The sequence below is a fragment of the Talaromyces rugulosus genome, chromosome IV (assembly GCF_013368755.1).
Source record: "Talaromyces rugulosus chromosome IV, complete sequence".
NCBI lineage: Eukaryota > Fungi > Ascomycota > Eurotiomycetes > Eurotiales > Trichocomaceae > Talaromyces > Talaromyces rugulosus.
The window spans coordinates 5,001,005-5,019,765 of NC_049564.1; the positions used below are offsets into that span (position 1 = coordinate 5,001,005).

The 18,761-nt window shown below is 49.8% G+C and overlaps 6 protein-coding genes across 6 annotated transcripts; 1 reads left to right on the forward strand and 5 right to left on the reverse strand.

Annotated features, from left to right (window-relative positions):
* Nucleotides 1-162: 162 nt before the first annotated feature.
* Nucleotides 163-1,391, forward strand: TRUGW13939_08448 (uncharacterized protein; the record flags this gene model as incomplete). The annotated part of the gene is made up of 2 exons (XM_035491582.1): nt 163-685; nt 736-1,391. 2 exons carry the CDS (start codon nt 163-165, stop codon nt 1,389-1,391), a joined length of 1,179 nt encoding a protein of 392 aa, XP_035347475.1.
* Nucleotides 1,392-1,680: 289 nt separating this feature from the next.
* On the reverse strand, nt 1,681-3,321 carry TRUGW13939_08449 (uncharacterized protein; the record flags this gene model as incomplete). Its single annotated transcript, XM_035491583.1, has 3 exons — nt 1,681-2,773; nt 2,826-3,217; nt 3,277-3,321. The coding sequence occupies 3 exons, from the start codon at nt 3,319-3,321 to the stop codon at nt 1,681-1,683; spliced, it is 1,530 nt and encodes a 509-aa protein (XP_035347476.1).
* A 2,033-nt stretch (nt 3,322-5,354) lies between these two features.
* On the reverse strand, nt 5,355-7,269 carry TRUGW13939_08450 (uncharacterized protein; the record flags this gene model as incomplete). The annotated part of the gene is made up of 3 exons (XM_035491584.1): nt 5,355-5,540; nt 5,624-7,060; nt 7,123-7,269. 3 exons carry the CDS (start codon nt 7,267-7,269, stop codon nt 5,355-5,357), a joined length of 1,770 nt encoding a protein of 589 aa, XP_035347477.1.
* A 531-nt stretch (nt 7,270-7,800) lies between these two features.
* TRUGW13939_08451 (uncharacterized protein) lies at nt 7,801-9,156 on the reverse strand (the record flags this gene model as incomplete). The annotated part of the gene is made up of 2 exons (XM_035491585.1): nt 7,801-8,904; nt 9,013-9,156. The coding sequence occupies 2 exons, from the start codon at nt 9,154-9,156 to the stop codon at nt 7,801-7,803; spliced, it is 1,248 nt and encodes a 415-aa protein (XP_035347478.1).
* Nucleotides 9,157-9,773: 617 nt separating this feature from the next.
* Nucleotides 9,774-12,237, reverse strand: TRUGW13939_08452 (uncharacterized protein; the record flags this gene model as incomplete). Its single annotated transcript, XM_035491586.1, has 4 exons — nt 9,774-9,923; nt 9,982-11,265; nt 11,322-11,654; nt 11,740-12,237. The coding sequence occupies 4 exons, from the start codon at nt 12,235-12,237 to the stop codon at nt 9,774-9,776; spliced, it is 2,265 nt and encodes a 754-aa protein (XP_035347479.1).
* A 766-nt stretch (nt 12,238-13,003) lies between these two features.
* Nucleotides 13,004-14,271, reverse strand: TRUGW13939_08453 (uncharacterized protein; the record flags this gene model as incomplete). Its single annotated transcript, XM_035491587.1, has 2 exons — nt 13,004-13,361; nt 13,418-14,271. The coding sequence occupies 2 exons, from the start codon at nt 14,269-14,271 to the stop codon at nt 13,004-13,006; spliced, it is 1,212 nt and encodes a 403-aa protein (XP_035347480.1).
* Nucleotides 14,272-18,761: the final 4,490 nt, after the last annotated feature.

An 18,761-nucleotide genomic window follows, 5' to 3' on the forward strand; every position in this document is an offset into this window, starting at 1 on the left:
TCTTGCGCAGGTGATCATTAAAGCTTGTCTGGAAATTAATAGAAATCTACCAAGCTACAACATTGTATGTTGGTGCCGCCACAATGTGCGGGCGTTATGCACTCAGTGTAGTCAGTATATGTTGCCAAGTGTACTGCCCCATACTCACATTGATACCAGCGCATGGCCGCGGTACGAGCCCAACTCGAGGAGCAAGACATGGAGGTCGATGAAGCGCCAGACGATGACGAATTGCGCGAGACTTACAACTTTGCTCCTGGATACTACGGCGCTGTCTACCGGGGGGAAGAAGCACAAGAGAGCCATGGCGAAGAAGATGCACCCGAGGACGACAGTCATCAAGAACTCCCAGAGAGCACAGCAGAAAGTGGAGGTACACAAGATAAGAAAACAAGATATAAACTGCAGAAGATGCGATGGGGCCTGATCCCATCCTGGACAAAACGACAGCCCAACTACGGATCAATGATGCGCACCATCAACTGCCGCGAGGACTCCCTGATCGACGACCGAGGGATGTGGACATCAATGAAGCGGAAAAAACGCTGCGTAGTCGTCTGCCAAGGGTTTTACGAATGGCTCAAAAAGGGCCCAGGTGGTAAAGAGAGAGTACCGCACTATACGAAACGTAAGGACAGCGATTTGATGTGGTTTGCCGGGTTGTGGGATTGCGTTCAATATGAGGGTTTGTTTATTTCCTCTTTTCAATGCTACGCGGATTATTGACCGTGCGAGGCGGAGTAGGCTCGGATGAGAAGCTTTATACTTATACGATTATCACGACTGACTCTAACTCGTATCTCAAGTTTCTGCACGACCGCATGCCTGTCATTCTGGAGCCCGGCAGCGAGCAGATGAAGACATGGCTCGACCCTCGACAAACCACATGGACGCCAGAGCTACAGTCGATCCTCAAGCCGTATGATGGGGAGCTAGATTGCTACCCAGTGTCCAAAGAGGTCGGCAAAGTCGGGAACAACTCGCCAGACTTTGTTGTGCCGGTCAACAGCAAGGAAAATAAGAACAACATTGCCAATTTCTTCGCCAATGCGAAGAAGAAGACAGATGGCCCGAAGACTGAGATTGAAGAGACTGAATACATGCATCAACATGAGCAAGATAATGCGCCAAAGTCGGTGCCTCCAGAAGAAGCCGGTGAACCTCCGCGAGGGACCAAAAGAGAATTTCCGTCTGAAGATGGGGATACCATATCGTCGATCAAGGCTGTAAAAGCAGAGCAACCATCTCCTATAAAACCCACCTCCAAAGTCACAGGCAGACCCATGCGCAGCGCAACGACAAATAAATCTTCGCCTCGCAAGGGGAGGAGTTATGGTACGAGCAAACAAGCAAGCGACGGGTCACAAAGGATAACAAATTTCTTCAAATAATGCTACATACATGCCATTATTTATAATAACTAAATAATAATAAATAAAAATCGCATGCAGATATCGTGGAAATGCGTATCTCCCTAACTCCAGATCCCACCACTGACACGTATACTCGTATTATACATACATCCAACCACTGTAAATGCTTCAATTTCCGCAACCCCGTTCAAAAGCAAAGTAAAACAAAAACAAAAACTTTTTGATATCAAATCATAACACGTTAATAAAAACTCAAGGTTCCTTTTTTTTCTTCTTCAGAGGTACTGTGATCCCTCGTCAATTTCTTTCATAATTCTTCATCATCATGCACATCTGATAAGAGATGTTCAGACTTTTCAGCATCCAAAGCATTAACTGCTTGGCTGATCTCGCGCTCCCAAACCAAGACAGTTCCGGCACGAGCGGTACTCAGAAAACTAATTTCAACAGCATCGCCATATTGTTCGGGCTCAAGTCGATGGTGGGGAATAGCAGCCGGGGTAGTACCCGCAGAAAAGTTCCCGCTCGCATTGCTATCGCGGGAAAAGCGACGGTCGTAGATAGAGGAGTTGATTTGGTTGTTCTTGATAAGATTATCGGTGACTGCCGGTGGCCAGTCCGACTTTCTCGTGGCAGAGGAAGTACTAGGGGCGAGGCTGCTGACGCTGTCAGAGAGACGGAGGTCGTCGATATTGGTAGAGCCGAATGAGAAACGCTTAGAGTCGTTGGCTGGCGAGCTGCTCGACGACAAGGCAGCAAGTGGATCGTGATGGGCGGTGGCATCGGCAAGACGGCCAGCAACGCCACAGACAATACCTGTGGCTTCGATTGGCACGTCCCGAAGGTCCAGGGTGATGGGGATAAGGATGTCTTCCTTGGAGCCGAGGAGAACGCTTCGCTCGTCGTCGGATGATTCGTAGCTAGGGTCGAGTGTGAAGCGTGGCAATAGTCGCTTTTCTAGGAGCAAAGACGCGGCCGGGTCGGCTGGAGTCAGAGTCAGAGACAGAAAACGGGGGTGGTCGACCAGCAGAGCAGTGGTGAGAGCAGTACGAAGAATGGCGGCAGACGACTCGGTGGCTCCGTCGCGGTGGTGGGCGCAGCACTGCACCAGACGAATACTCTGGTCCACGCGAGGGATGATCTTGCTCTTGCGCAGATAGTCGAATGTGCGTGTTTGGAGCTCGTTCACTGTAGATGGAGGGGGTGTTGATGGTGGCGGAGAGTGGGTTGGCGACTGGACTGTCGGCGGTATTCGGGGAGACTGCAAGTTGTTTACAAACTGGTCTGAATCTGTTTCAAAAGTGAAGCCTTGCTTGGTGAGTGTATGGACGACCTCGTCTTTGGACCGGAGGGGGACTAAGATATAGTCGGAAAAGTAGGTCGAGATGAAGAAGATGGATCTGCTTGAGTTAGCATGGGAGATGGAAGATGTACAAGAGAGGAAAGACGTACATTCCAGCCAAGGCCAGAGGGCCGGTCAGCTCCAGGACGCGGCGGCCAGCATCCAAGCCTTGTCCCTCGACTTGCATGGCAATGTAGTCGTCCTTGCTGACGGACACAGTCTTGTCGGCGGCGGCCAGCTTGTTCAGCTTGGAGGCCAGCGGCAGGAAGAAGCGTTCGGCCAGCTGGCGCGAGCACACGACCGAGACTTCAACCGGGGTCAGCGAGAGATTGACAAAGCCGAGACTAAAGGGAGTCTGGCTGGCGTGGTCGGCATCTTCATCTTCATCCTCATCCTCGGACTCGTTGATGGCCGGGATGTCACAGAAGAGAAGGCGCAGTAATGGCTGGACAAAGAACGGATACAAGTCCAGGGGAATGTGTACCAGAGCCAGGCCAGAGTCCTAAGAGGTGTTATTTAGCAGACATTCTCAATTCCGATGGGGGCGAGGATTAGACTGACGGTGATTTGGACCGTGGCTGAGATAAGGGAAATTGACTGCTCCATGGTGATCAATGGAGATGGAGATCGGACAGAGCAAGTGTGAGGAGCCAGGCATGAATGAGACAACGTATATATAATAATTATATAACAATTATATATAAGTAAAGGTTAATATAGAGAGTGTGTGTGAAAGAGCCGGATCCGGAGATCAAAGCGGATGGATATGCACGATGTCGTGGCGTTCTCAGGCGGACACAGCGAGCCGACTGGTTGGAATGCAAACAGAGCTAACCAGCTGAGAATATGAAATATAAATTATTGAGAGAGTGCGTCAGTGATGCTGCTGGATGGTGTTCTGAGCGTCTGCGAAGGCGCAATGCTGGAGAGCCACAAAGCATGAGTCATTGGCCCGGGGAGCGCTCCTTACGACATGGCGGCCGGCGATGGCCTCAGACAGGGACAGTGGAGCGGGGGGAAAAGAAGATGAAGCAGCGACAAGTGCAGCTAGTGGTGTGTTTGCGCACAAGAATGTTGTGATCTGGTGAAGAAGCTGTTCGATGGCGTCAGCGAGAAAGAGGGCAATAATCGTTCGCCTTATCGCCAGTGGCCCCACTGTATGGAGTGCTCGTTCCCTTTTGTTACTGACTTTCTGCCCTTTTTCACTATTTTTTTTTATATGTTGCTGGCTTGTTGGTTTCCGGGTAATTTGTTGGATAAACAAATAAAAAATTTTCCAAGAAAAAATCAAGTATAGACGATGCGCGATGGGATGGAGGAAAAATTTCTTCGTGAAGCCCCCCACTTGGCCCTCTCTCTATCAGTAGATTCTGCTATAGATAGTCGATACTGACACAACCGCCTGACAAAGGAGTTTATATATAGCGGTCGACTGTTAGTACGTCAGTGCTTTCTTACTGCGAGGATAACCGAGAAGTCGTATTCCTGCTGTTAACAGCTACATGTACATCGATTAGGGCAAGTATTAAACGGCGGCCACGGCGCTTGACAAGCCCATAATACCCTTGAGAACCAAGGCTATACGTCGTCGTCATTATTACATGCTAATGTGGTATTATATGCATCTTATTGGAACAACTTTAAAGCAGTCTGCTTCAGACGTTCCTGGCGTCCTTATTATTGCCATTATTGTCGCTATCAGGGATTAAGCTGTGGGGAGCCGATCATGCAGGCCCTGGAGATAACAGCGCATTGAGCAATAGCAGCAAGACGCGTACGTTAATTAACTCATTTAAATGCGCTGTTCTTTGTTGTTTAGCGGATATCGCGCCTCGCTGTTAATCAAATTTTTTTTTCTCTCTGTGCGTGGTACGGTAGTATTCGCATTCGCTGCTTATCGAGATAGGGCAAACCCGGACGACAACCGCCCTCCGATCCAGTCCTATCGCAGTCTCTAAGCAACTAATTAGGATTTGCGTATAAGATCCAGGGGAATTCCATGTCTGTTCCAATAATTATCTATCTACTACTACTACTACTACTACTACTACTACTATCAGTTCGTCAGTGCAGCCAATCGGCTATCGCAGGCCTATTCCGGCGATTTGTTTCCCGATTAGGAAAAAGGACGAGGGGACAGTCTGCTTGGTGATTGGCATACATGGTACACCAATCATATAATAATAGCAATATAGCACATCATTCACTTCGGTCGACATCAATGTGTACTCCGTAGCACCAGTGAAGTAAATAATCAACAGTAAACAGCCCGCGCTACCGCTGCACCACCCTACAGAACCCCATGGGGGATGACCACTTACCATGGCTAGTCATGCATCTCACAGTTTCGACTCAGGCTCCTTTCAGCTCCTTGCAGCTGAAGCGCTTGGGCCTGTGCAGTCAGAATTTAGAAGACTGAATCAGCTAGTTAGTTATTACGTAGGCCATCCCTGATGTAATCAATCAATCCATCCATTAATGGTACATACGCTCGTCCTTGGTATTTTCAAATGTTGACTTTGCAGATATCCCGTTAAAAAGTAGATACTAGTGACCAAGACCGATACATAAATGAAAAATTTTTATACAAGACTGACAACGCCGGAAATGCAAGGGGCAATGTAGATACCACTCCATACTCAGTCCTCATCATCCACTCTCGCGCGCTTCGAGCCCCGGCCGCCATCGGCTTCTCGATCAGCTTCCTGGATGCCATATCGCTTTTGCCCAGCGCTGGGTCCACCGCTGGTCACGTCAGCAATCATACTGTCGATGCCGAATGGATCCGCTGTGTCTTTTTCAAACTCTACCGGTCCGTTACGAGCCTGAGAAGAAAAGTCCTAGTCAGCATATAGGTGTACAATAGAAAGCAAGTAGCTAGCTAGTAATGGTAATGAGCCATGCTTACCTCTGCGTCGGCCGCACCCCGGAATCCTTCCTTGGCTCGACCAAGAACCTCAAAGCGACCAGTTTTCTCGATTCGGTTCATTTCGCCCGTAGCCGCTTCCTCTGTTTCTTCATCGTCGCCCTGCGCGCGTGGTCGGTAAATGTTGTTTATCGCTTCTTGCGCGGCAAACAGCGGCTTGTCGTATGGATTGTCCTCGTTGAAGCCCGTGGCCATGCCGCCACTCTGGTTGAACAAGCGCGAATCATACATCGACTCGCTGCTCTGCGTAGGCTTGGCTAGTCCGAGCGCGACCTTTTCGGAAATATCACGGTTCTGCTCACGAGCCATCATCTGGATGCGTCGCTCTGTGCCCATGCGTGACTGCCGCAGCTGCCGCTCAGCCTCTTGTCGGCGTTCTCGGCGAGCGTCTTCTCGCTCTCGGACCGCCGCGCCTTCGTCATCGCTAGGCGTTGCTGAACGTGATGAATATGGAGATGGACTACGGCTACCACTGACAGACCGAGCCCGGGACTCGCGCCGGCTGGAGCCCGCCACAGACCGCTGCTCGCGAGCCTTTTGGGCCAGCTGTCGGAGGTGGTCTTCCTTTTGGGCCTTCTCCTTCTCCGCTAGCTTTTGTTGCATCTGTGCTCGCTGCTGCACTTCTTCTCTGGCATGTCGGTCCGCTGTGAATAGGGCCTCGGCGAACTGTGCGAATTTGTCGTTAATGGTGACATCTTGTAGACCGCGCCCGTCGGCTGCCAAACGCTTGTCAAGTGGCACTGTGTATCCCTTCGGGTTCTTCCAGTTGGAAATGGGTGGTGGGATCTTCCAAGCTTCCTGGTCCTCGGCAGTCAACTTTCGTGGCGGGGAATGCATCACTGGCGGCGGCGGCGACGGCGGTCCTCGAGGAATCTTCTTGTGTTTGAACTTGGGAGGCTCCATAGGATCTTGTTGTCGCTCCATAATTTTGACAATTCGATCATTCTTCTTGCTCGTGTCGCCCATTTGGTTGGCGGGCGTGTATCGCACAAACGTAGGATCCGATCTTTGGCCGCCTCGCACGTTTTTGGGTTTTTGAGCAGCCACAGCCCCAGATACCAGCTTGGCCAGTGCATCTTTAGTCTTTTCCATCTGTTCCGCGACTTCTTCTCCTGACGGTCGGTCCAGCGAGATCTCGCCCATGTCGACCCGCTGTCGCAGCGGGATGAGGTCTTTGAAGGAGGTATGCACAACGCGGTTGTCGGCATGACCGCGTCGCGCGATCGCATCGTATTTCACTTTTCCTTCCGAGTCAACCTGCACGGCGAGTGCGTTGGATGTAGATTGGGAGCCTTTGCGGCCCATGTCGAGGGGGTACTGAGCGACGAGAATCTCGGGGAACGCTCCTCCATCGCCAAAGTCTTCTGGCGCCCGCGGTCGCCATCCCGCTCGGTTGCCATACGGAGGAGGTCCAGCTTTCTATAGTTCAGTTAGTACATTTGATACATATAGTTATATACGTTTATGCATTCGACGCGTACCCGTAAGACAACCTGCGTCTCGTCAAGGGCGCCTGCGCCGACCACACGAGGCCCGCGTGGCTGGGCGTGGGCGGGCAGCTCTTCATCCTCGCCCGTATATTTGGGCTTGGGAAGCGACTTGAACAGACCTGACGCGACAGATGCCATTGTCGATATGCGTTTTGTCGCGGTGTGGGATGTCGAAATGGGGACTTGAGTCGTGGAAAAGATTAACTCTGAAAGAAGTCGGATGGCAAGCACGGCGGCTGTGGTCGGTGGGGCGCGCCGTATTTCTAACAGTCTACTATTTCTATGGGTTTCGTAAATTGTACACAGCAAACAGCAGTCTTGGAAATTTAGTGGGCGATTTTCGTTTATTTTTTCTATTTTTACTTCTTTTTCACCTCATGCCCATTTGTCGTGGACTTGCAAATGGTTTAAGGTATTTGAGGATGGGTCATGTGACTTTAAATTCAACTAGGCAAGCGGTGAATTTATGCCCGTTTTTACGGGGCGGTGAGAGTCCAATGTAAGGGTGTATTCTGTGCTGCTTCTATTTCTTTTCTTCCTCAACCTCGTCACTTTTTTTTTATCTAGTCAAAAAAAAAAAAAAACCTCCTATAGACAGAGGGATTTTCAAACTAGCTTATCGATGAAATAGCGTGACTATTTGTCACCATTTTGCGGGCATTGATAGCTCTACCAGCCCCCAACCGGACTTTGAGTATCAACAAAACTGGTCTGAGTATCAGCTTTCCAGGTCTGAGTGTTGCTGATACTCTCCTCTTGAGCTCGCTGGAAGAAAGGGTTCCCTTGTTCGTCCTGCTGCCACTCCCCAGGCTGGCAATTCTCAAGAATTTCTTGTGTGCTTTTTAAAGATACTGAATTATCAGCCTCGCACACGCAAAATTCAACAATTGCATTAGCGCCCTTGCCCTTGACTCTCGGTTTCTTCAAGCCCTTTGGGTTTCCTTGCTGCTTATTTTCTTGCTTTTTGTCTTTCTTGCTTACTGCCTGCCCTTTTCGGGTATTGACGGAGTTGTTCTTTTCACTGTCATTCTCAGTGTTCGTATCTGGCCAGGCACCAGGCACTTGCTGCATGCTGTCGTTTTCTTCGCTGTTATTTTCTTCAGTACATTTGTCTCCAGGACTTGCATCCCATGGTTCCCAAGTACCGGTGTTGTGCTCTACTTTTTCATCGTCGTTCGTATCGTTAGGCTCTAATTCCCAACCGCCCTGATATAGCCAGTCGTTTGCATCTGCAGGCGCCCATTCGCTCTCATTTGAATTCCCAGAGTCGCCCTTATTTTCTGGGGTTTCCCAATCGGAAGTTGTATTGTTATCTCCAGACTTGTTGCCCTGACGCTTTTCACTTTTTGTATTGGATGATACCCTTTTGTTTCCACTCCCTTTGTCATTCTGCTTGCCACCATTCCTTCCTCCCTTTTTGTCCTGAAAGGTTTGAGGACGATTAGACTTGGAGTTCTCGTTACTTGCAATTGTCTTTGCGTCGTCCTTTTCGACATAAAGATCATGAATAGTCCAGTCCCCAGATGGTTTGTCTTTTTCCCAACTGTTCCATGATGGCACACCGGCGGCGTCGGCTTTCTTTTGAGTGACATCTCCACCGGTCTTCTTCTCAGATTTGATCGTGGCTGATGGCCTAGCACTAGCAATTCTCTTGCTATTTGTCTTTGCATTTTCAGTCTTTATGGCAATCTCCCCAACCCCCTCCTGACCAGTTGCAGTTCTGTTTGGGGTGGTAAGAACAGGACGCGGTATTGAAGCTCTAGGAAAGCCACCCTTTATACTTGTTAGACCCAGCTAAACAGAAAAGACGAAAAAGAAAAAGAAAAAGACCAAAAAAGAAAAAAGAAAAAAGAAAAAGAGGAGAGATGGGTCCAGTCGCACCTGGAAACGAACAACCTGATCCCCGCGCATAATCTGCCTGCTAACCACCCTGCCTCCAGCGCGCTTTCGCACATAGCGCCATTGAGGCTCAGGTGCACCGCTGTCGAGGGGGTGTTTTTTTGATGAAGGAAAGTAGAAACACATTATCTGAGCTGGTTGTGGCCAGTGCTCTGTGTTCTTTCTTCTGTTCAACCTCAACTGTGATGCTTTGGGTGTTCTCAGAACTGCACGCTGGCAAAGAGGAGAGAGAGGGGAGGAGAGAGGGTGTTCACATGGCGAGTCAGCTTCTGAAAGAAAGAAGTGAGTGAGCCCCGTAGACAAAAGTCGTCGTCAAACCCCCACTGACACAAATACTCCTTTGACTGTGAAGAAACATGATTATTCAGTGCATTTGTAACTGTTCACTTAAGTAAATAGGCTTCTACATAGGGGTATAATAATACCCCTGAGCGGTGCTTTTTATACTACCGCCATTTTGATAGTACTACCTCAACCGACCCAGACTAGCAATTATCATCTTTACTGTTACATTGTAGAAATTCTATTGTCTTTATGGTTTGAAGGCAGTTCAAATGTTCTTGATTGATTTCTTATCTATGGGAACATCATGTAGTTTTGAGAGTTGCTATATACAAAGAATTCACAACAAGAGATGCAAAGATGAGATGCTCATGGACTAAATGCCGCTAAATGTTCACTAAAAGTACAGATGAAATAAATACCCCTGACTGAGCTACATGTGTATTAATATATACCAGTTTTTAAAGATCAACCAAGTCTTCCCTCCTCGGACATAATAAATCTTGTCCGTCGTTGACTTCGGCGTAGTGCCGCTGATTGCCAAAAGTATACCATATTTTTAATGTCTTTGGTAACAATGGAGCTGGGTCATAGAACCCTGTTAGTTGGAACTGTCACTTTTATATTAGCAATCTGAACACATCGTACCCACAAGGGAAAGAATCTCACCCGAATAGTGTTTTTCGATATCACGAGCTGACGCTTCTCGACCAATGCAGCCACAGGGATGGTCACGTCGACGACTCTCTGCTCGTCAGAATCGCCACCCTTGTTCTTCTTCGTCGTCGTCGACTTCTTCAAAGGCATGTATCCATATTCAGCTTTCTCAATGAAGAGCCCCCCATCCACACGCTCACGGTCCTGTCTCCGCTGGACGAACTCGGCCATCATCTCAATCTGCTGTGCGCTTTCGGCTCGGTGCGCTGGAACTTTGGCGTTGAGGCGTCTACGTCTGCGCTTCAAAGCATCGTATCGTCGCCGCCTTTCGCGCGGTCGGACAACGGTGAATTCAATGCCGACATATGTGAGCCAGGGCACCATGACAGCCCAAAAGGAAAGATGGGCGTCGGCTAGGTCAATAGGGCAGATAACAATAGGCACTTTTATAGTCTGCCCCAGACGGCGCCAGGAAAGCGACATTGTGAGGCCACGCTCGTCACGCAGCCCAATAGCCAGCCCGAGGCTGGAAAACGAACTGACTTTTCGATGGGCAGTGACATTCCATCCCATCCCAGTAAACCCCAAAATTGCTTCTGCTTCCACGCGAACGCCCCGGAAACTCTTTGGTATTGCGGTAGGATGGTAACCATCCAGATTCCATTCTGAGAGCGGCGGGTCTTCAAGTTTTTCGCCGAAAACTGTGCGGCCATAGCTCAATGACAAACTGCCCCCAAGTGGAGAAGCATTCGCTTCGCATTGCCATGATTCTCTTTTGGTTGAAGGCTGCGGCATATCGAGTTGTTTTGCCTCGGCAGGAGTCATTATCTCCGGGACACAGACATATTTCATGTTTAGTGAGCTAGGCTGTGCGGGCACCATGGAAATTTGTGACGAGTCGACAAATAAAGCAAATAGCGACGTAAGCATGGTTTGGATAGAATGTGGCCAAAGAATCGTTCCAGTTGAGAACGCCATGGAACCGAAACTGTTGGTCCCAAGAGCGCGAGAAATATTTAGACCTAGAGTCGGCATACTTTGCTGGGGGTGAGTCACGGTAGCTGAGGCGGAGATGTTGACTTGTCTGGCGAATGGGAAAGGCGATACTGCTTTCGATACATGTACGCTCAAGGCCTGGTATGGGAAGATGTGGACCTGGCCACCAACGGTAGCATTCTCTAACCACAACCATGACTCCGACTTGGGGCCTGCTCGTAACCCTATATTGGAAAACGTATGGCTAATGCTGGCGCCCAAGTTGAAGACTGCTGGCGTGATAACAGGCCGGCCGCGAACCTGGGTAAAGATGGAATATTAATAGGCATCCATAGTAAACCCATCGATGTTCTTACCTTGGTGATCTTTTCGACGCCATTGTCCATGTATCTCACCTTTTTTTCAGAGCTCTGTACAATGCCATTGATTCCTGCATTGAATGTCACTTCGGGGGAAGAAGAGTCTGGCTCTGTTCGGTTCTTTTTGCCCTGGTCTGATTCTTCATTACTAGCTTCAAGGTCATCACTGCCCGATGACCAGAGGCTAAAAATGTCGGGCAGTGGAGCGGTAAAGGCGTACGAGACACCGGCTCGGTTCGGGCGTACGATAGGCACACTAAGGTAGACTTCGCCCTCCTCGTCGCCGGGAGACACCATAGAGGACGCATCAAGACCGATTGTAATAGAGCCCTGTCTCACTTTGTTAGAATACTTGTTTGATATAACTTGCCAAGCCACGAAGAAGCCAAAGCGCGAAACTCGGAAGCGAACATACCCTAGCGCTAACCAGTTCATTGATCATTTTCCTTTCTTTTGCCTTCATTTTCTTGATAAACCACTGCTTGAACTCCTCTGGAGCCATGGCTCTGTGCCCAAGCTGCTTGTTGCTGTCATCGCGCTCCGTCCTCCTTGACATGAGACCTTGCGAACCCCATTCTCGGTGGACCGCGGCCGCGCCTTCTAAATCGTACACGATTCGCTTCTTCGGGTCGCTCAGCACCTCGTAGGCTTCTTGGACACGCTCAAACTGCGCCTTGGCTGCCTCGACCAGATGCGCCGGTTGCTTGTCCGGGTGGAAGCTCAGCGTCAGGTTGTGGTAGGCAGAACGGAGCTGGCTGTCGGCAGGAGGCGGGTTTCGCGAGACGCCTAGCACGCTGTAATAATCGATTTCGTCCGGGTAGTCAAAGTCCATCTCAAAGTCGTTGTCGTCTTCATCTATCCAGTCGTGGCCTCCAGCGCCGTAGGCGTCGCGATTTGGTTGTTGCGATGCCATCCCCGCACGATGTGATTGTCAACACGTTTTAGCAGCATTCAGTCCTTGTTGCTAGGATGGTAGTCGTTATCTCTTCATTGTCGAAATCAAATACAATTTCGAGCACAGAAGTATAGAGACATATGTGTATATATGCATGCTTGACAAGCAGGGATGCTGTCCAAGACTCCACGTCGGTTTCTTCAGAGAGCTTCTCGCCGATAAGATTTGGAGCGAAGCTGTTTTGGGATAGTATCCAGGCTAGTCCTGTTTAGGAATTATTCAACACCACCCTACAGCTCTTGAAAACAATAATATTAATAATACTTCGTAAAATTTGAACAGGAGAGAAGCGAATTATTCTTTCTATTCATTACATCATCATAAAATATTCCAACGTCGTCGCTGCTCAACGCCACCCACAAATGCCTAAGGTAATACATCCCGCAATAACAATTATCACAAAGTAACCACCACCCAAACACGAAACTTTTGTTGCTCCAGAATTGTGAATAAACATTCTAGAGATATGGACTTTCTCGTCGTCAATAGTCCCCCCTGCCATGCGCCTACTGATAATAATACAACCATCCATCAAACTGCTTCAATAGCTGTGAATAGACGGGCTCGTGATCTTCGATGGTACGCACTGAACTGGATGCGTGCTCTTCCAGTTCTCACGCAAATTATTGAAAATACCAAAACTCCCGAAAGATGGGTACCAAGCTTTTTTATGTAGAAACAGAAATGTTGTCGGTCATAGCTCGTTGTTTCAGTCGATTCCGTCCTAGAACTTAGACCAGTGCCTTGGTTCGAGGCAATCAGAATGGACGGCGAACGTCTGGCGAATCTTAGCGGCATCACCATGGTACTTGGAAAAGTACGGAATACCTTCGGCATGTTCATATTGACCTTCTCGCTTTCTCCGTTTCTGAATGTGTGCAGGATCGTGGCTTCTGTCCTTCATTTCAGACGAATCTTGGTGTCCTCCATACGTAGGGGGGCTGACAGAATTGGGCGGCAAAGAATGGAGGGCCAGGTCGACTTCACGAGGACTTCCAGGTGTCGATCTCATCATTTGGCGCGACCGAGGCCGCGACGGATGAGGGTCATATGAGGAGGATCGAGCTCGGTTACCTCGAGGCCTTGATTAAGTAAAAAGTCAGCAAAGCGCACATATATCCCAAAGAGCATCACTCACGCGCTCTCAAATCTGCACTCTCTTCCAGACTTTTGGCATTGGTCACACCTGGGCTTGTTTGGGTGGCATTTGATTTTCTTTTCTCGACAGGGGATACAGGCTTGGGCTAAGCGTTTTCGAGCCTTGCCTGCCTTTGTTAACCCCCAGCTGGGGTTGACTGGCTCTCCATCGATGGACTTGGGGCAGAGGCTTTGATCGGCATAGATGTAGCAAATTCCCTTTCCAGGCACATATCTTTCCTCGACTACCTGGGTGGGGAGCGTTGAAACTGGGGTGCCTCTCTCCAGTCTTGCGGCGTGGATTTGCTGCATCACTGGCGACCCATGTGATGATCCTCCGGGGCTGATTGTGTATTCTCTTGGATATCGATCGGTTGGAGAATCCTGGTCCATAATTGAATGCGAACGAGGCGGTTCTATGCCGACCTGCGATAATGACGGAAGTCTAGTAGAATGTGACGGATGGTATACCCCGTCATTGGGAGAAGTGATGGGACGAAATGCCGCACCACCCAATTCATGGGATGGGCGGATATGCAGCTGCGAGTCGAGAGAGCGCTGGCTCATTGGCGGTGACGAACGAGGGCTCCTCCCATGATACGGAGTGGCATACGGGGATGGTTCTTCCGGATAGAGAAGGTGGCGCACTGGGGGTAGCTGTGGCAAGCTGTCTGCAGCTTTGGGACGCTCATTCCGTCGATTATCGACAACAAGCCCTAATGGAATCGAAGAATGAGGCGGAGGGAGTCTGTAGTGATATCCAGGCCTGTCTTGGTGGTCTTCGTAGCTAGTCGACGCACCCCGAAAGGGTAGCGTATGACCATGATTCTCAATGTGCGAGTGCGCCATGGTCATTGTAATGAAGGTATTAATGTGTATGCGGGGAAACTCAATGAGTGTCGGTGCCCCTTGCTCTTGTTTTCAGCGAAGCGAATGAAAAGGTGGAATGAAAAAGGAAACGAGCCAGAAGGAACAAAGAGACAATGACGATGGCTGTGGGGAAGGCTCCCAGGCTCCAAGGCTCCTAACCAAACGATGATGATGATGATGATGACGAAGATGCACAACTCAACGTCGAGTTGGCACTGGGTTATCGGGGCGGAACACACAAAATGGCGCCCAATGGGGGAAAATTGAAGCTCTTTCTTAGTGCTGTGATAGTTAAAAACACTCGCATAATTAGCTTCATCAGCCTTTCGTAAACGCATGCAACACACCTTAATGACGGACAGCCGCAGAAAGGCAAACAGACACTGCAGCAGCCAATGGCGTCTTTGAACTGCCTAGAAGGGTGTGGTATAGTCCAGTCAGGGCGACGGGATATACGGCAAAGAAAAAGAATTCTATGTATTAACAGCTGGGGGAGGCAGCGAAAGAAAGAAAGAAAGTCGCCCAGTGTATCACGAGGCTTTCTTCACGGGACTGGAAGTAGGCAGAGGAACAATGGAGATGACCCAGGCTAATGCGGTCAGAAGCTGCACCTGGCCGTCGGCAGATATAAGAGGCCCGAAATGAGATGCTGATTTGAATTTCGACGCGGACGATCCACGGCTTCGGCGCATATGTTTTCTCTTCCTAGTAACAGTGGACGCACAGCCGGTCAGGCCAACCGTAGAGACAGAGCACTGGGCAGCAGCTCGGTTAACCCAAAAAGACCGCTTTGGGGCTGATCTCGCCTGTATAAAGTTAATCTGTCTGCAGCAGACTGAAGGAGAGTGGTTTTTGTAGTCGCAAGAGGAGTATTAATAAGACAATGACAATAATAATAATAATATCAGGGACGAAGAAGAGGGAGGGAAAAACGACGACGACAGCAACGACAACACCTCAGCCCGACTAATATGAAAGAACGATCGTGGTAGCAACAGCCATGACAGTTGCAATAGACATAAGGATACTAATAACATTTGGGTTGGCTTCAACGTACGTCCGCCCGCATAATACATATCTAGATTGTGGGAAACCTTATTCGGTCCAGGTTCCCGCCACGGAAACATCTTAGAATAACATCGACAGTTGCCCCATCCTGCTACTGCAGCTAATCAATTAGATCGCGGCCAGGAATGGGAGGAGAGGGGTAGGTAGCGATGGCCATGGGCAATAGTAATAATAATCAATAATTGTGGGCAAAAGAAAAGTGGATATGGGAGGGAAGGGAAGGAAAAAGTGGAAACACGACGGACGGCTAGGGCATGACTAGAATTGATTAGACTGAGCCGTTAGCTCCAGCTGCAGCCTCCAGGAACTGTTGCGACTCGCTGGGGGTGGGCTCGAATGGCTAAGCCCATCGGCACCGTCTGGCCCTAGTATCGCTCGCTGTACGGAGTACAGAACAATGATTGAGCACACACAGTACAACTGGTAATTGCCCGAGATTTACCCCTACTAGGCGCCGCGCCCCAGGTGCATAGGGGGGTGAGACAATCTTAGAAGCCCGTGGCGTATGGAACCTGCGAGAACCAGTTGTAGGCTTGTAGCATCATCCACTGTCAGTTAGAAACCTGGTAACCGCACACAGGCCCTCCTCTAGGGGCGGTCATGCGAAGGAAGGGGCAGCTCGTCAAACGCACACGACCTTTTGGGTAGTTGTCATCACTGGGAGGTAGATCACCATGGCCTGTGCAGGGGATCTTCAACCAAGAAACGGTCCATCATTGATTAGTACGGAGTATTCTGTGCGGCGTAGACAGTGCATGCGGTACGGTATGCAGCTAGTAATGATGGGGCCACATAGGAAATTGCATCTCCAGGCTGTACGGACGGCGGCCAGCGTGCCATTTGAAAGCCAGACTTGTTGAGTGTTTTTTTGTTCTGTACTGAAGAAAGTTGGCATTAGGCCATTAGCAAGTCTAGGCATAGATTTTTCAAATTTCTCCGTGGTCTAGGGTCCGCCATTCCGCGCTTCTGTTGCTGCTCGTTAACCGGCTTGTTTAGTTGGGTTTGGGGTGTATAACATATGGAGCCTTGCTGCATAGTTGCTGCTATTATTATCATTGCTATCACTGCGACCTTGTCGATTGGCAGGACGCGAGTCTTAAACTCCCCGAAAATCAAGTTGATCAACTGGTGTTGGTTGCTTTCTGCGTATAAAAGCGAGATCGATGTCAAGTACTAAAAAAAGAATTGTTTCCCCCTCCTCCCTCTTTGTCTCTGTCTCTCTATTAGATTAGAATAATCCCTGTCAACTTCTCAAAGCCTAGCGTGTGTTGGATAAGAGAGGACAAACTTTCCGTTGAGTTCCCCTTAGCACATGTGCACCCTTGCTAGAGATAGATAGCAAGAACACAAGCTAGGTCGGGGTCACCCCTCTCGATGCTAGTATGTAGGTTCTGATGGGAGTCTACACACTAATCAAGTATAGTTGCCCTTTTTACAGTTTGGCCTCGTGTGGCTGGCAAGCAACCAAAGGTGGTGGCCGTGGAGGTATCGTCGCTCCGAGGCTTGTCCAAAGAAGATGCATCCCGGCTCCCGAGACATGGCGCAAGCAATGCCAAGAGTCCTGGGAAAATATCCCAGGTTCTCAGATTTGAGTGACGGCCTTATTTGTTGAGTAGGTGCTAATACGCCGGAAACACAGCCGGGCGGCCAACTAAGCGACTGCTCCCCATCGGAAAATGCAATTGGAAGATGTCGGCAGCCATTGCTTCAGACTAAGAGGTTAGCCTGCTGTCAGCCTAGGATTCGGTGAATCGGTGCAATGGAACCACGAGCACACTACTCACTCCGTACACGGGATCGGCGGGCGCGGGGTGGATGTGACTGGATAGCACGCAGTGGCGGGGGCGGCGATGACGGGTCCGCTAAGCGCAATGCGAATAGGACAGGTATCGCAAGTTGGAGATGACCCTGGATCTGGGCAAGAATCATGCAACTACAGCGCCTTAGCGGCGGTGCCGCAGCTAGAACCATGAGCCTTCGCGCCCGAGGCTTGCGTGTGGATTCTTGAAGGTATCGCGACTTGGTTGACAGGATTGATCCATGAAGCCACATCAGACAGCCACTGGATTGTCGAGAGGGACATCAAAGATCATTCTTCTCCGGTTTTTTTCTGTCTCCCTCGCTCTCTATTTCTCCTCTTGGGTTTCCTCTGGACCCTTCTGTGACCGGGGCGGTCTCTTAGGGCTCCTAGTGGCACTGGTCCACCGTGAACGTACGACATCCTTGATCGGGGTGGAAAGTGGATGATGCCGATGGACGACGGGTGACACTTTAAATTCCGCGATGCAGGTACGGTACGGGGCGGGATTTGCGATGTCCTTGCGATCGACCATTGCCCGAAAGGGCAAACGCACGCCCATCAATGGAGTTAGCATTGAGGCGAGGATCGAAGAAGCGTGAAGCAAACTAATGACGAGGTGGGAAGTCGTGATAGAACCACGTGACGCCGCAACCGTAACAGGCAGGAGCTATGCTCGAGGCAAACAAGCCAAATTTTGCGCCTTCGTCTTTCCCCCGTGATTCAACACTACGACACTCCAGAGCCTGGGAGTCAGCCACCGCTAGCGAGCTGACTGCAACTGCCTGATGCATGGTTTCTACTGCAGCCATTGGTCAGTCATCTCATACAGACTAACTTCCCCGTACGTACTCCGTACTAACAGTTCCTGTCGGAGGAACTAATACGGACTACCGAGATATGTGGGTGCTCAGCGCCTCAAGAAAAGGCCTCCAAGCACCATCACAAATTCACAATAATGATCATCGCCTAGCTAGCCGGCCTAGCGGGCTTAGTCGCAACAAAATCGCCGACTCTAGCCAACCACAGCGAGCACAGGGATTCCGGATGTACGCAACTGCGTCTCCGTCGTAGCGCGCAGGATGGCAGGCTTCGAGAACGCAGCGGAACAATCGGAGCACGCCCCCCAGCAGAATCTTTCGGCCGGCTGCCAATGAAAGTTGTATGAAAATACGGGGCATTGTTATGATGTTGTCCATGTGGCCTGTGGGTTGGACACCAAGGCAGTCCGTCCACAGACCAATTTGCTCTCTAGATCGTTCGTCCCGTTCTCGTTTACACGGTTACGGCAAACCCTGGTTCTTTGTGTCACAACAATAGCTCTTTTTTTTTTTCCCGTCTTATTGCTTTCCAGCCAGCGGTAAGATCGCCGCCCATCTATATGTGCACATGTCTAAGGCGGTTAATTTCTCCGGGTCAACGGTCATTGGGCTAACTAGCGAGGCAGATGGATACCAGGAAACTAACAGTGAACACGCTGGCCATAACCCTAGGGTTAGCCTGTTTTCTCGACGGGGGGGGACGGATACCTCTTTCGGTCTGCGTGAATAACAATAATAATAATATGGCGTTCTTCTCTGGCTCGTTTATCAATATTAACGGGTGGTTA